Source organism: Drosophila obscura, unplaced genomic scaffold (genome assembly GCF_018151105.1).
Source record: "Drosophila obscura isolate BZ-5 IFL unplaced genomic scaffold, ASM1815110v1 contig_46, whole genome shotgun sequence".
NCBI classification, from domain to species: Eukaryota; Metazoa; Arthropoda; class Insecta; order Diptera; family Drosophilidae; genus Drosophila; species Drosophila obscura.
This window is the reverse complement of record NW_024542835.1, coordinates 2,561,934-2,577,924: the sequence shown is the minus strand read 5'-3', so window position 1 is coordinate 2,577,924 and position 15,991 is coordinate 2,561,934. Positions and strand designations below refer to the sequence as shown.

At 41.5% G+C, this 15,991-nt stretch overlaps 3 protein-coding genes across 4 annotated transcripts in view; all 3 read left to right on the top strand.

Moving 5' to 3' along the window:
• Positions 1-15,478, top strand: part of LOC111071751 — a 44,320-nt gene extending 28,842 nt beyond the window's left edge. Inside the window, exons 3-8 of the mRNA XM_022363255.2 lie at positions 7,535-7,743; positions 10,735-10,870; positions 12,109-12,242; positions 14,123-14,245; positions 14,324-14,525; positions 14,768-15,478. Coding sequence (XP_022218947.2) covers positions 7,535-7,743; positions 10,735-10,870; positions 12,109-12,242; positions 14,123-14,245; positions 14,324-14,525; positions 14,768-15,171 — 1,208 coding nt within the window. The 3' untranslated portion in view covers positions 15,172-15,478. The remainder of the gene's footprint in view (positions 1-7,534; positions 7,744-10,734; positions 10,871-12,108; positions 12,243-14,122; positions 14,246-14,323; positions 14,526-14,767) is intronic.
• LOC111071753 (antigen 5 like allergen Cul n 1-like) lies at positions 1,569-2,984 on the top strand. The gene is made up of 3 exons (XM_022363259.2): positions 1,569-1,719; positions 1,787-2,169; positions 2,259-2,984. The coding sequence occupies exons 1-3, from the start codon at positions 1,600-1,602 to the stop codon at positions 2,890-2,892; spliced, it is 1,137 nt and encodes a 378-aa protein (XP_022218951.2). The 5' UTR covers positions 1,569-1,599; the 3' UTR covers positions 2,893-2,984.
• On the top strand, positions 2,995-6,055 carry LOC111071752. 2 transcript variants are annotated; one of them, XM_041595273.1, is made up of 4 exons: positions 2,995-3,167; positions 3,235-3,614; positions 3,697-4,355; positions 5,917-6,055. In XM_041595273.1, exons 1-4 carry the CDS (start codon positions 3,057-3,059, stop codon positions 5,976-5,978), a joined length of 1,212 nt encoding a protein of 403 aa, XP_041451207.1. In that variant the 5' UTR covers positions 2,995-3,056; the 3' UTR covers positions 5,979-6,055. The 2 variants fall into 2 exon arrangements, with proteins under 2 accessions (XP_041451207.1, XP_022218949.2); XM_022363257.2 differs by lacking the exon at positions 5,917-6,055 and having other exon boundaries at positions 3,017-3,167; positions 3,327-3,614; positions 3,697-4,494.
• Positions 15,479-15,991: the final 513 nt, after the last annotated feature.

The following is a 15,991-nucleotide window of genomic DNA, read 5'->3' as shown; positions in this document are numbered from 1 at the left end:
CGTGCGGCCCGTGTCTAGTAGTAAAAACTTTGCAATTACAGTTATTTGATGGGATTTACAATGCACCACCCACAGTCCCTCCCAGACAGGGATGCGGTGTGGGGGTGTTTGATTGTTTGGACATTCATTTGCTGCCGGCTTGTTACAGCCTTGTCTATTTAGTGTGCCGTGAAACGAACACCAGACACAACGCCAGTTCCCAGCAAAAGGCGTTAAGTGACAGAGGAGTCGGTGCCACCCAATGAACGGGAACTGCGAGTATGAAGGAAAATCGACACATAACACTACTTGACACGAGTTTTCCTCAAGGAGCAAAACCAACTTTTTCTTAAAGATTTGGGGTTTAAAAAATGGTTTGATGATATTTTTGTTTTTTCTATGGCAGAACTTTTTTTTGAAATATTTTTGAAAACTGTTATTTTGTTTAAAAGCTTTTTTCAGAGGTCGCGCTTCTTTTTTTCACATAACTCTAGTATCTTACCTCTGGTTGTAAAGAACTTTGCTATTTTAAAAAGATAATTGCAACAGCTAGAAGATAAACCCAAACACTTTTTGTGTAAAAGTGCATTTATTGAAAAAAAAAAAATGAACAAAAAATACCTTTTGGAAGGTTGCGGGCCCAACTGCCAATTGGGAACAAAACAAACGAAAATGGGCTGTACATTTGGTACCTGATCGCGATCCTAATTTTGTCGAGTAGTGTAATAGAAGCACGGGTAAGGCCAGTGTCTCGAGGCTAATGCGAGTGTGCAACTTTAACTGAAAGTTACCAAAGGATTAACTAGATGAAAGTTTATTAGGAAGTTCGATTTGTCTGACTGTCGGACTGTTTATACCCGTACTCGAATACTTAAGGGGCACGATACAGAAACACAAGATAGCGCAAAGGATTCCGCCATTTTTTACTGTTTTCTCATCTACGCATATATGCATCTCGCTCCCACTTATTGGCACTCAGACTAAGGCAGCAAGTTAAAGCAAAAATTACAAAGGATTACCAAACCTGGATCAGATCGGAGAATTGTTATATCCAGAATGAAGAAATTATACTGACTGAGTACTGGTATAAGTAGAGTTGCGTCCCCAGAGCGACTCGCACGTTCCTTCTCGTTTTATTCTAATACAGACCCAAGTTTCGTCTCCAGCTGCAGTATAATATGATGGATCTGTGATCAAATGCAGGGCATGTCTGTGAATTCATCTGTGGAACAAAATACTATATATAGGTACCATATTCGTTGCTATAAAAAATCCATTGGACAAGCAAGCGAAGGGGCAATGAACATTCGAAGCCCATCTTTTTAGCCACATTTACATTTATGTCGGTCTGTTAGTTAGCCCCTTCCTGTGCTAATAAATCCTGTATAAGTGGAAATAGAGGCCACCCCCGTTCGAAATTGCCAAAATGGATTTGGCGATTTTCCGATGTTACAGAATTAAAATTATTTCACTAAAGCGTTTAGTCACTTACGTTTGATGTGCTGCTGGTAAATCCGTTTGCAATTGGTCATGGTCACGATATCACGAATATTAGACACGGCCATGAGAAGTTTTATTAAGTGTCAGAGTGTGCTGCCACATAGACAAACATCTGCCATAATGTGGTGGTGGCTGCTGCTCTCTTTTCCGTGGACTATTTATGCAGCAGAAAATGAGTGGTGCGATCCAAGTATTTGCGGAGAGGGGGATACCGTCCACATACTTTGCAAGGATGAAGGGGTAGGTACAAATCAAATACTGATCACTGATCATCAATAAGCGAACGGCACTTGCAACGGGATGACAGCAATTTTACAGCTCGTGTCCCGAGAAGGCATCGCTCGTGAACTTAAAGAAAAAAGATATGGATATGATCACGGGCGTACATAACAATCTGAGAAACAAAGTAGCAGGTGGCGAACATAAGGGTTGGCCCAAAGCAGCGAAAATGCTGACGATGCAGTGGGATCTAGAACTGGCGATGGTGGCCGAGGCGGGAGCCAGGCTGTGTCAGTTGAAGAAGCTCTATTGTGCCACAACAACAGTTTATATGTGGACAGGTCAGAACGAAGCTGTGGAGGCCTCTCACTGCCTCAAGAATAGCGATGTTATACTAAAAAAGCATCTCGAAGACTGGATCCGACAGGGAGAATATGCAACAGAAGCCATGTTGAAAGATCCTTTGTCTGGGTAAGCAAATCTGGTCCTCACTCGTACTCGTACATGTACGGGTCTATACGTACATATATTTACAAGAAATGTATGTATGTATCATGTAGGCCAACATCGGCGCACTTTCTTCAGATGATACGCGATAGATGTGACCGGTTCGGATGCGCCATCACTTGCTATACCGAAAACGAAATAGAATATCAGCTAATGAAGTGCATATATAGCTGCACCATTGCGCTGTCCAACCCCTCGAACCCAGTGTATGTGGCTGCAAAATCAAAAGGAGGTGATAAATGTCGGGCAGGCCACAGTAAAACTTACCCCTCCCTATGTCATAAAGGGGAAAAGGCTCCAGCATGCAAAGAAACTGAAACTAAAACAACCACCTCTACCCCACATTCACCTGGACAAAAACCTGGACAACTTCCTCCCTACCCACCTCCAAAATACACCGTACCAGATCTTCCTCCAAACCCAACTGTGGCAGCTCCTCAACCTCCTGGACCCCACCCCTCACCGCCTCCATATTTTAACGAACCCCCACCCTTTGCAAGAACGCTGAGCATGCGCACAGCTGCAGCTGGAGCTAGAGCTGCACCAAGGAGAGGGCGACCAAGGCCCCGAATCAATTCGGAAAAGTTAAGTGGCATGGACTATGACTTCTCCGATTACGTGCAAGATGTGGATCCTTGCGACACCTGCACCACTACACCATGCAATTTAAAATATCATTGTTTTTAATCTCTGTGAAAGCTTTATAATTTGATTTGCTGATAGTAAATCCGTTTGCAATCGGTCATGGTCATTGCATGGCGATGATGTCACGAATATAAGATACGCCCATGAGAACTGTTACTAAGAGACCAGCAGACTCTGAGCTGCCACATCCACAACTTCCTGCCAAAATGTGGTTGTGGCTGCTGCTCTCTTTACCGTGGATTATTAGCGCAAATGAGTGGTGCGATAGAGGGCTGTGCGACCCGGGGCGCTTCCACATACTGTGCAAAGATGAACGGGTAAGTGCCAATCACATACTGATCACCGATCGTCAATTAGGGGATGACGCTTCCAACGGGATGACAGAGATTTTACAGCACCTGTCCCCGGGCGGCAGAGCTCGTCCCCATGACACCAGCAGTCATTGATATGATCACGCATGCACATAACGACTTAAGAAACAGAGTAGCAGGTGGCTTCACGTCTATGCCCAGGGCAGCGAGAATGTTGTCGATGCAGTGGGACGGGAATCTGGCGATGGTGGCCGAGGCGGCAGTACGGCTGTGTCGATTGGAGAAGCTCTATTGTGCCACAGTGCCGCACAATTTGTGGACCGGTCAGAACGAAGCCATGGAGAGCTCCGACTGCCTCCAGCCCACCGAAATTGTACTAAGAAAACAGCTCGCCGGCTGGATCAGACAGGGAGACTATGCAAGTCCGCACCAATTGCAAAATCCACTATCTTGGTAAGAACATCTGGTACACACATATGTACATCTTAAAGGCGAGGTTAGAATTTAAAAGATGTATTTAATATGTGTCATGTAGGGTAGAAGCAGCATACTATCTTCAAATGGTGCGCGATAGATGTGACCGTTTCGGATGCGCCATCAGTCGCTTTACCATTGGCGCTATAACGCATCAGCTATTAAAGTGCATATATAGCTGCACCGTTGCGCTGTCCTCCCGCTTGAATCCCGTGTATGAGGTTTCCAAGGAGTATGCAGGGGAGAAATGTCAGTCAGGACGCAGCACCGCTTACCCCCACCTATGTAATACAGTCGAAAGCGCTAAAATATGTTACGCAACTGAATCTGTACAACAACCTCATCCTACGACTTGGAATCTTCCTCAGCTTCGGCCTGGAACAGGGTATCCAAATCCTTCAAATCCTCTTTATCCTGCAGGAATTGCATCTCCTGGATATCCTGGAAATCCTGGATATCTACCACCATTTCCCCAATACCCTCCGACAGATATATACGTACCACGTCCCATCCCGCCAAACCCCTCTGTGGCACCACCTGGACCTGCTTTTGCCTACCCATCACCGCCTCCACATTGGACTCACCCGCCACCCTTTATTACGATATTCGGTATCAATATTCTTAGGACAGCTGCTGCACCACGTAGAGCCCGACCGAGGCCGAGAATCAATGGAAAAGATTTAGGTAGAATGGAATATGACTTTTCCGATTACGTACAAGATGTGGATCCCTGTGACAGCTGCACCACGACACCATGCAATTTAAAATATCATTGCTTGTAATTTATTTGCATTCAGTTTGAAGACTATAAAAGGTATATCCAGAATCATCAAAAATAGAGCAAACTGGTTGTCTGAAATAGTCTGTTTCTCGTTTCTTTTAACATACATATGTATACATTTTTGAGCTTATGCTTTTTTTTAATTTAACAATTAAATTTTTTTGCTACAGCTGGTATCTACATCTACAATGTATATTCTACATCTAACATCTAACAATACAATATACCCCTTAACTCTTTTTGAGTACGGTTATTAAAATTACATGCAGAGATCGAAGCAGGCAGAGGAGTCATGCTGCGGAAAATTCATTGCGAAATAAACAAGATCATTCATGTTTGCCAATCCAGTGACGCCATTAACGAGGGCAACGAAGTCTACCCACCATCAGCTCATACATATAAACAATTTAAAATTAAATAAATTAAACTAAACTAAACGCGCTGCGGCCTCAACAATGTGAAACATTTGCATTTCGGGGTGGCGGAAGCGGGGGGCATGGGCAGACACATGTGAAATTTCGATGCGCAATCAAATCAAAACACGGTTTTTAACTTCCGCTTGATGGCAGTTACGTAGTCGGAAAAACACATACACACTCGACTATTGAACATTTTAGATTCCCTTTTGGGTCTTGAGCTTTGTTTTTCAGTCACGATTCGCGATCGAGCAGTGGCTGGCTCTGGGTTTTAGGAGAGTGGTCCAGCTACCAATATTTTTTTCAGTAAATATTGGCATTTTTAACTTGTTTCACAATTTTCGAAAATTATTCAGGCATATAAAGAAATACGTTGACGTTTTATTTATTTGCATTCCGCTTTTGTGTGTATGTATTCCCATTTTGCATTCCCATTTCTCATTCCATTTCATGTGACAGAAAAATAAGGCGAAAAAGTAGAATAGGATTATTTTGCTTTGAACGAATATTTCAGCACTGCAACCGGGCAAAAATAGCCCGAGAATAGAAATGTTTGCCTCCAAATTGGAATAGGAAAAACAAGCGCTGCGAATAATACAATATATTGGAAAAACTGTTATGAAAACATTCAAAATGTTTTATATGGCGCAACCATATCCGTTTTTAGAGTACGAGGGGAAAAGAAAAATAAAATACGAGTATTTCCCAATCTAAAAGTTGTATGGAATTAACGAGTTCTGTAAGCTCAATATTTGATGTGGTTATAGACTTTTGACGAACTCTTCTACAAAAGAGTGTCCAAAAAAGATCACTTTAATATTTACAGGTATTTTTATTTGCTAAAGCCGCGTACACGGTAACATGACAATTGTAATAAAGACATTAAAAATGTGGACATTTTGTATTATTTAATCCTGTTATTATTTCATTAATGTATGTTTATGGATATATGTGAAATATGTAAAAAAAAGCGCGCATACAAATAAAAGTTGGCTAGTGAATAACGAGAGAAAATTTTTAACTCAATTATTAAAAGACCCCATGAAAGTTGTCTTTTCTTATGACTTTTCCGATTACGTACAAGATGTGGATCCCTGTGACAGCTGCACCACGACACCATGCAATTTAAAATATCATTGCTTGTAATTTATTTGCATTCAGTTTGAAGACTATAAAAGGTATATCCAGAATCATCAAAAATAGAGCAAACTGGTTGTCTGAAATAGTCTGTTTCTCGTTTCTTTTAACATACATATGTATACATTTTTGACCTTATGATTTTTTAGAATTTTACAATTAAAAAAAAGTTTACATTTTTTTGCTACAGCTGGTATCTACATCTACAATGTATATTCTACATCTAACATCTAACAATACAATATACCCCTTAACTCTTTTTGAGTACGGGTATTAAAATTACATGCAGAGATCGAAGCAGGCAGAGGAGTCATGCTGCGGAAAATTCATTGCGAAATAAACAAGATCATTCATGTTTGCCAATCCAGTGACGCCATTAACGAGGGCAACGAAGTCTACCCACCATCAGCTCATACATATAAACAATTTAAAGTCAATTGAAAAAAAAAATGGGCTAGGAAATTATGACAAATATTTGATCGGCTTTGGACGTTGTTCAACTTTTATGACATACTCCATTGAAGGGCTGAGAGGGGTTTTTAATTTCATCACACTAAATCAGGCAGCGATTTATTCATATTTTATTGGGAATAAGCAATAAATTCAAAAGGTGAAGGGTGTTAAATCGGGAAGAGTCTTTTTTTCTCGGCTGGTTATAAGCTGATTTATAATGTCATGCTGGGCCTAAAAAACGGGAGCTCACTGACAATAAAACAAGGCATCGGACATTGGCACGAATGTCGGTAGCAGGGAGCATTCGCCTATACAAATCCCTAAAAAAAGTATATACATACGAATCTGCATACATATGCTGTCAAAATATGTACACCAGAGGGCTGTAGGGCTTCAGTCAGTTAGAGATTTGTGGCAAAAACCATGCCGAAAGTCATGTCAATACGTGATCCGACTAGATATTAAAAACGTCCTCCATCAGTATTAGGTCGTCAGTAGGTTAGGTTAGTCAGTATTAACTAAATGTTAAATATACCTACATAATTAGAAACATAAATTTTTGTAATGAAACAATTGAGAAATTATTAAATAACGAAAAATCCCAATACTTCCATCTATGTATCGTTCATTCATAAGTATCTGTAGATACTCGAAAAAAAACTTTGCCATGGCCCAATCCATCCTCGGTTCAACATGCTCTTCATACCAAAAGAGTATTCACCCCAACGCACAGCCGTCTAAAACGTCATGGGAATTGTCGAGTCAATAAAAACCGTTTGGGATTTATTTAATAAAAATTCCAAATAATAAAACAAAAAATTCACAACATAAATTATGCGCAAAGCCGTAAACCAAAATGAAGATACAAAAACAGAGCAACAGCGAAAAAAATTGAAATTGATAATAAAATAAATGCAAATTGTAAATTAAAAATGAGAAGTGCTATGATTTTTGTTCGTCGCTTCGAGTTGATTTTTGTTTGATATTACCCGAGGGTGCTGTTTACATAGTCCGTTTTCCGCCACATCGCGCTGAGAGCATTATAGATTTAAATAATTAAACATAATTGTCGAAGGCTTATATTCAATGCTGATATTATTGTTTCATTTCAGAGCTAGCAAGCGCCCTGAGAGATGTCCGGGTACGAGTGCCACACGCGGTGCGGCGGGGAGAGAAGGGCATTCTAAAATGCTTCTACGACATCGAGGACGACAGCCTGTACTCGGTGAAGTGGTATAAGGGTAGACGCGAGTTCTATCGATACACCCCCAAGGAGACTCCGCCCATGAAGGTCTTTCATTTTCCGGGTGTTAAAGTGCGGGTAAGTCGAAAATTGGAAAATACTTTAGTGCCTAAACATTGGTTGCCATAATGCTTAAAATGATATAGAGGCGGTATCTGTTTACAAGTTCGTTTTCTATACATAAGCTTATCCGATATTTAAAAATGAAGATACCAGTCTTTTTATTCTATTTCAAAACGAATCGTTAGTGGAATTTTGTAAACAGATAATAAAAGGTTGACAATAAAAGCGGAAGAACGTAGTTCATTAACTTTTACTTTCCCTTAAGTTATGAACTTAGTTTACATTACTTATAAAATCCAATTTGTATCCAAATGGAGAGCTGAGGACTGTCCTTGAAAGAGAGTAACTAACAAAGTGCCATTTCTGTTCGTTCTCCATTTGGTGGTAGACACAATGGCAATATAAATGATAGTAACAAACAGTACATGTGGCAAGTGTTCACTCCACATACAAGCCACCCGTACAAAGGAGAGTGCGAAAAGGATATATGGCACTTTCCGTATTTGCAGGGGGTGTTCATGAATAATGTAAGAAAATCCAGCACCAACCAAATAACAACACATTTCTTTGCATTTTATTTTGTTTATTTTTTTCACTTGTTGTAGTTTCCGATAGGATTTTGAAATTGTAATTAGAACTCTGATTGAATGTTTCTGTACAAGGGTACTACTAGTAGGCAATACGATTAAAAATACAACATAAATTGTTCTTTGACATGTAATTTAAATCCCATCTTATAATTTTCTATTCAGTATTTATCATATATAAAGATACTTGGAAATGGAAGAAAATTATATATATTCAAGGTAAAATTCAAATTAGGGTGTAGGAAAAACGAACCCTTTTCGGCTGTCTGAAATAAGCTGGACTTGCTCAGCGGTCTGTGGGTCCGATGCAACAAATTTATTATCTTGCCTCGGCGACAATTGAGTACACGGTCGAAGTTAATTGCACAAGTATCGTATCATTATTCGGTCTCATTTATCTTTATTACACAGTATTAGTCAGCTCAAAACCCATTCGAGTGCCTTTCGCAAGACAAAGTTGATCCGCATAGGGCCACTCCAGGCGTGGCTACTTTTCTCTTTCTCTAAGTGCTGAGCTAGAGTTCCAAATTTCAGTTGCTTCCCGCACCTCCTCCAACACGAGACCACGCTACTCATTCCCTTTCTCGCTCGCACACTCTGCCTCGTTCAGTGCGCGAGCGCCCTCTAGCGGAGGAGAATCTAAATGGTAGAATCTACATTTAAGATGTAAAATATACATTGTAGATGTACATGACAAATGTTTCAAAAAGTGTAAAATATAATATTTTAAAAATTCCTTATAAATCATAAGTTCGCATATTTATATAATGACTGAGTACGATTATAAAATAAGAGTCGCGTCCACAGAAGCGACTCAACCGTTTCTTCTCGTTAGTACATTTTCTTAGTTTAATCTTCTCATTAACCGATCTGCTCACCGCACATTACTTATTGACGAGCCACGCATTTTAAACTATTTTCAATTCTGTCACGGTCACATTTTAATAACCCCTTTTATTGGGGGCCATTCTGTTCATTTCATTCCTTTCCATTTTATACCGGTTACCCGAATAAATTTGATAAACAAAACGAAACCTCCCACTGAGATTTTGGCTACACTTTTCTTTATGCCATTTGTGCAGCCAATAAAAAGAACAAAAGAACAAAACTAAATAAATTAAACTAAACTAAACGCGCTGCGGCCTCAACAATGTGAAACATTTGCATTTCGGGGGGGCGGAAGCGGGGGGCATGGGCAGACACATGTGAAATTTCGATGCGCAATCAAATCAAAACACGGTTTTTAACTTCCGCTTGATGGCAGTTACGTAGTCGGAAAAACACATACACACTCGACTATTGAACATTTTAGATTCCCTTTTGGGTCTTGAGCTTTGTTTTTCAGTCACGATTCGCGATCGAGCAGTGGCTGGCTCTGGGTTTTAGGAGAGTGGTCCAGCTACCAATATTTTTTTCAGTAAATATTGGCATTTTTAACTTGTTTCACAATTTTCGAAAATTATTCAGGCATATAAAGAAATACGTTGACGTTTTATTTATTTGCATTCCGCTTTTGTGTGTATGTATTCCCATTTTGCATTCCCATTTCTCATTCCATTTCATGTGACAGAAAAATAAGGCGAAAAAGTAGAATAGGATTATTTTGCTTTGAACGAATATTTCAGCACTGCAACCGGGCAAAAATAGCCCGAGAATAGAAATGTTTGCCTCCAAATTGGAATAGGAAAAACAAGCGCTGCGAATAATACAATATATTGGAAAAACTGTTATGAAAACATTCAAAATGTTTTATATGGCGCAACCATATCCGTTTTTAGAGTACGAGGGAAAAGAAAAATAAAATACGAGTATTTCCCAATCTAAAAGTTGTATGGAATTAAGGAGTTCTGTAAGCTCAATATTTGATGTGGTTATAGACTTTTGACGAACTCTTCTACAAAAGAGTGTCCAAAAAAGATCACTTTAATATTTACAGGTATTTTTATTTGCTAAAGCCGCGTACACGGTAACATAACAATTGTAATAAAGACATTAAAAATGTGGACATTTTGTATTATTTAATCCTGTTATTATTTCATTAATGTATGTTTATGGATATATGTGAAATATGTAAAAAAAAGCGCGCATACAAATAAAAGTTGGCTAGTGAATAACGAGAGAAAATTTTTAACTCAATTATTAAAAGACCCCATGAAAGTTGTCTCAAAAAAAAAAAACCTACATACGTACCTATGTACAAATATGCATGCTCGTATATTTTGAAACCGGAAGGAATCCAACGAGATACGTTTGTGGGCCATTTTTCAGACGGCCAGCATACACGATTCGAGCACAGACTCGTATACTCGTGTATAAATAAATAAATACTTACATATATATTTGCTCAGTAAAATTTTTTAAGCAAATTTATTTCGGTCACTTCCTCATCGTTCTGCATTTTTCTTTACCTTTTTTGCAGCGCGTGTCCTCGAATGAGAGCCAAGTGGTGCTGGATGCGGTAACAATGGCAACATCCGGTAAATACAGTTGCGAAGTATCTGCGGATGCGCCCTCATTTCATACATTAATAGCGGCAGCCGAATTGGAGGTTATTGGTAAGTAATAAATGCAAACGAATAATGGAAAGGAATCGTCAGATACAAACATATATGCTGGTGATATCTTTGAAGGAGCTTTGTGGGGCAGGAAGTCACAAAGTGCGCAATAAATAAGGCGGTAAAATACCAAAAATAACATTTCAAGGGGTTAACATTCAAGTAATTTTGATTCTTTGAGCCATTCGATGCTACACTAAATTAATTTCCAGTTCAAGTATATTCTTACGTCGAAGTTTTGTATACAAAACTTGAAATCAAACTAACCCGAGCCAGAGGACATGGTAGGGACCAAGTTGCCTGTTGACCAAATGCCAAATGCTGTGGAGCGACGGGGACGAGTTCAATTGCACAGGCCAAGACGTAGCCAGACGTGGCTTTCAGCCTTCCAGCTTGTGTGTGAACATGAAACTTAAAAATAAACTCTTAAAGTTCGAATGTTTCGGCAGTTAAGCAGACAAAATACCAACAGATTTGCGGGCAAACGAGACGAAGATGAAGATATTTAGGCGAGCAAACAAAATAAATGCCCGGAGTGCAAATGTTTTGCCAAAGCCAGAGACGGTCAATAAACTGTCGAAGTGGCTGTGACTGTGACTGTAACTATGACTGTGACTGTATGTTTTTCAGTGGGGGGTTTTCAAGGGGCATTCGATATGTTGACGGAGGTAAACTCAAATTGGCTTGACAAACTTTTGGAAGTGTCTATTTCATGTTAACATACATACGTACCTAAATGTATGTATGTACCATGTGCTGCCTGTGGGGGAGAGTTTGTTTGTGATTCCCATTTTGCCTCTTAAGGATAATAGACAGACAGTAGGAGAAGTGAGTTTGACAGATTTATGTGGATAAGCATTGGTTTGCCATTAAGAATATTCAAGGTTTTCATACGGCTGAACTTCCGACTGATTGTAGGAGTGCTCGCAAATATTTCAATTATGAAATGGGTTGAGGCACATTCAGATATCAGATACACCCCCATAAATAGGTAGACACACAGTGATTCCAATTGACAGCCGGACAGCAGGACAGCCGGGCACCGGACACAACCGGGCATAGTTTCAGGTCAGATTCGGGTGCTTCTCAATGCCGCAGTGTATCAGAAATGTTGTGACAATCGATGGTCAAGCTGGGTGGATTGCCACTGCCCCGCGCCCCGTGCCCCTGCCCCATGCGCCATGTATGAACGTACCTCTGATAACTGATGCCATCTCCTTTTGCTCTACCGTTTACAGAGGCACCGCACAATCCGCCATACATAACGGGAATACGTGCCCGATACCGTGTCGGCGACATATTGCGAGGTAATTGCACATCGCGACACTCCCGGCCCGCGGCCAATCTCACATGGACAGTGAATAATGAAGAGGTGAGTACCATCGAAAAGCCCCAAACCAGCAGCCCAGCCCCGTCATGCGCCCGTTCCCACTAGATGCGCCCGAAATTACGCAAACACAATTTTCTTGTTTTTAAGCGTTGGCATCTGGCTGGAATTTATGCGTCTGTTTTTGGTCGAATAGCTGTGGGGAGGAATAGCTGTGGAATGGGGCCGCAGGGAGAACAGGTTAAGCCCGCTCTGTAATTACCAGAAAAACACACGCATTCGTGGAGATCAACGCACTGGCGACACTCCCATCCATATCCCTGCATTATGCCGCCACCGAATGGAACGAACGTCAAATTTAGTCCGAATTATTTTTTTTTTTGGTTTCTACAATTTTGGGAACCGTTCTATACATACGATATGGCATATGGGGAATTTTTAAAGTGGGTTTGGCATCGCGAAATGGTCCAAATTGAGAGCGGGAAACCCACTCGAGTCGGGGACAATTTTCCCAGTTCCCAGTTCCACGTTTTGCATTTTACATTTCTCAATTTATGTTTTCCCGTCCCGACGTATACGCCTACTAATTGTTGGTGTCAATTGCAAACCGCTTTTGAAGTTGGTATTTGAAGATAATTCGCATAATTTCACACAGCATTGGAAGAAAATTGGAGAAAGGGGACTTGACTTTTAGCACAGTGTAAATAAGAGAAGATGAAATAATAAAGACGTGTGAAATTTGTAGTGCTTAATAAGGAGGAGGATATGCACCTGAAATCAATACCATAGCAATTAATAGAAACTATTCTGAAATTGTATTTGATAGTGTTTGTGCATTGAGATTTTCGCATGTTAAATGTGATAGCGATCCATAAAATCCCAACCCCAAGGGGCAATGTTATTTTCCGGAAAAACAAAACAGTGCCGGAAGACCTAGTTTGCATATGGAAAATTAAACAATAAAAGGCTGCTGCCTAAATAATTAGCTTACATATCTGCATATGCAATAAAACTTATTATACACACACATACACATACGTTCACGGTGCGAAAGAGGGAATGATGTGTGGGAAGAGGGAGAGAGACAGAGAGAGAGGGCAAGAGAACAGCAGGCAGCGCCAATTTCAACGTCACTCAACGACAAACAATGCTTATTGATGCTGCATAATAGGAGCACAGTGGTGGTAGGAAAACAAAGCACACAAACACACCGACACACCGACACCCCCTCATATCACACACCAACACACACACACACATACCTACAGAGACCGCAATTCCGCGTTGGGTGCACGAATTGGTTGTCGAGTTATCGAGTTGAGTTGGGTATGGTCGATGGTCGATGGTCGTTGGCCGATGGTCGTTGGTCGGTTGATTGGATATGCGGAGCTGTCGCTATTTCCACCCACACCCAGCCCGCCCTCTGCCCACGAAATCCGCTTAAACAATAAGCCAGAGAAGCATACCACCGAAACCAGCCAACAATCAACTATCCCAGGGAGAGAACAACTGCCAAAATAGAGGAACAAAAGAAAAACAAGCTGGCATTCCCTTCCGAAAGAAAAACCTCAAGTGGTGCTGCCTGCGCTGGGGGCAAAATCGCGTTGGTTGCCGGGCAACAGACAAATTAATTTGCATCCATGAAGTCAATCAAAGTCAATGCCCTAGCAGGGTATCCCCAGTCGCCAAAAATGATAATGGCCCAGGAATTTGTTTTAAAATGCCTTCCCGCAAGAGCGGCAGACACCTGCCTGGTGAGAGGCCAAACGCCACTAGTGACCCACTTTTGCAAATTCAGCAGGAATTTCATCCAGGCTATTCTTGTTTGCCCCTTGGGGCATAGCCCCACAGCAACAATTTTTGATTGATTTTATTTATAAATACTCGTGTACTCAATAAAATAAGTGAAACGTTAAATGTTACAGGTGAACCCCTCCCACGTGCGGCATCATAAAATCGTTGTGGACACTCGAAACGATATGCAAACCTCCATTGTGGGCATCCACTTCGTGGTCACCGATCAGCACTTTGACAACGGCAAGCTTAAGGTGAGTGGAGGATGTCCAATGTCTGTGGGACGCTCGAAATGAAATGGCTTTTAACCCGCTAATTGGTTCACCCTGCAGCTCCGGTGCAGTGCCCAGCTGCATGACGTGTACTGGAAGACCACCGAGAAGAACATCCTCGAGGCGGATCCGTTCACCAAGTACGGCAGCGGAGGGGCCAGCGGGAACCGCGTCAGCCCGGACGAGTTCTACGACCAGTACACGCTGCACGAGGACGAGCAGTTCCACAGCAAGAAGAACAGCTATCTGACACAGCTGCAGGGTAAGTAGAGCGCCAATTAGAGCCCGAGTGGCCGACACACACACGCACACACACACACACAATACACGATACAGCCGATACACATACACGTACACCTACACTAGCACCAAAAAGATGCCTGCACTCCTGCTCGTAAGAGAAGATAGATAGAACAAAGAACTACCAGAATACATCGAATACATGGCCTGCATTTGTCTGTGTCTTTCTCTATTTTTCGCTAGACTTTCTCTTTCATTCCTCAGGCGAAGAAGACGACGGGGCCGAAGGAGCGGAGGACGGCGGCGCCGCCTGGCGGGGCGTTGGCTCGTCCAGCTGCTGTCCGAGTCAATCTTTGGCAGTCACTGGATCGCTGCTGGCGGTGCTCGGCTGGACGCTAGGCAGGCAATTAGTGTCGCAGTTGCAGGCGCTAACAAGCGGCGCCGGCATCACGGCGAGTGGCACACCCAGCAACAACACGAATCGCAGCAGCAGAAGGTGCACCATCCTCCGGAAACATTCCGGACACATGCGGGTCAGCGCCACAAAGCAACGGCAGCGGCGCGGCCAGGGCCTGCGGGCGTCCGACTGCAGCTGGAGAGGATGCACACTCGGCAGGACCAGCGGCAGCAGCAACAGCAGCAGCAGTTGCATCAGGCAATTAACATGATTCAATTGTCATGCAACTCTTGTGCCACATGCCGGGGAGGTGAACGGGATGCGAGAGTAGGGAGAGCAGCGCGTTGAGGAAGAGCTGAAGAGATATACTCGTAGAGGTGCCAGAATGCGCAGAGCAGATGCTGAGGATGGGATGTGAGAGTTCAGCCCTAGGCCAAGACCCAGAAGCAAAAGCAACCACTGCAAAATGTATCTAAAATATTTACACACCCATACACCAAGACACAAGACACTCGTTTCAGCTAGCTCAAAGTAACTTCGAATGCATTTAAGAGATTACAAAAAAAAAACAAAACAAAACAAAACAAAACAAAAAACATATAAAGATACACGAAAGTTACCCATAAAGAATGGGGGGCTATTTCATCAAAAATGCAGCGATATATTTGTTCATTTCTTCAAGAGACGAAAGGGGCGAAGGTGTTTCGAAATGGGGTTCCCGAAAACGGTAGGGCCTAGTTATGAAATCGTCATGAGTCCTCTTTGGAACCACATCAAAGCCGCTCCATTTCATCAAATGAAGAAGACAAAACGGAAAATGTTGTGCTAAGCTTTTCACTTTCAGTTCTCTATAAAAATATATTTATATATTAAAGTGAAGATTATTTATAATTGATATAAATGATATTTATATATATGTATATGTACTTTATAAAATTATATATATACCTATATATATAGATATATATGCATACCATGCCTAAATGTAATACCAAAAGAAAAGAGAATCCACTGAGACACAAGCGAAATTAAGCGGATTGGCAAAGAGAAGAAGAGCAATTAGATTGTAAGTCTTAATATTGCCTATAGGT

What these genes read in the sequence shown, in the direction of transcription:
- LOC111071753 (XM_022363259.2), top strand. Translation starts at nt 1,600, where the DNA reads ATGTGGTGGTGGCTGCTGCTCTCTTTTCCGTGGACTATTTATGCAGCA. An exon ending in TACTTTGCAAGGATGAAGGG is followed by an intron (nt 1,720 to 1,786) that starts GTAGGTACAAAT and finishes ACGGGATGACAG; the next exon opens with CAATTTTACAGCTCGTGTCC. An exon ending in TTGAAAGATCCTTTGTCTGG is followed by an intron (nt 2,170 to 2,258) that starts GTAAGCAAATCT and finishes TGTATCATGTAG; the next exon opens with GCCAACATCGGCGCACTTTC.
- LOC111071752 (XM_041595273.1), top strand. Translation starts at nt 3,057, where the DNA reads ATGTGGTTGTGGCTGCTGCTCTCTTTACCGTGGATTATTAGCGCAAAT. An exon ending in TACTGTGCAAAGATGAACGG is followed by an intron (nt 3,168 to 3,234) that starts GTAAGTGCCAAT and finishes ACGGGATGACAG; the next exon opens with AGATTTTACAGCACCTGTCC. An exon ending in CTTTTCCGATTACGTACAAG is followed by an intron (nt 4,356 to 5,916) that starts ATGTGGATCCCT and finishes ATTACGTACAAG; the next exon opens with ATGTGGATCCCTGTGACAGC.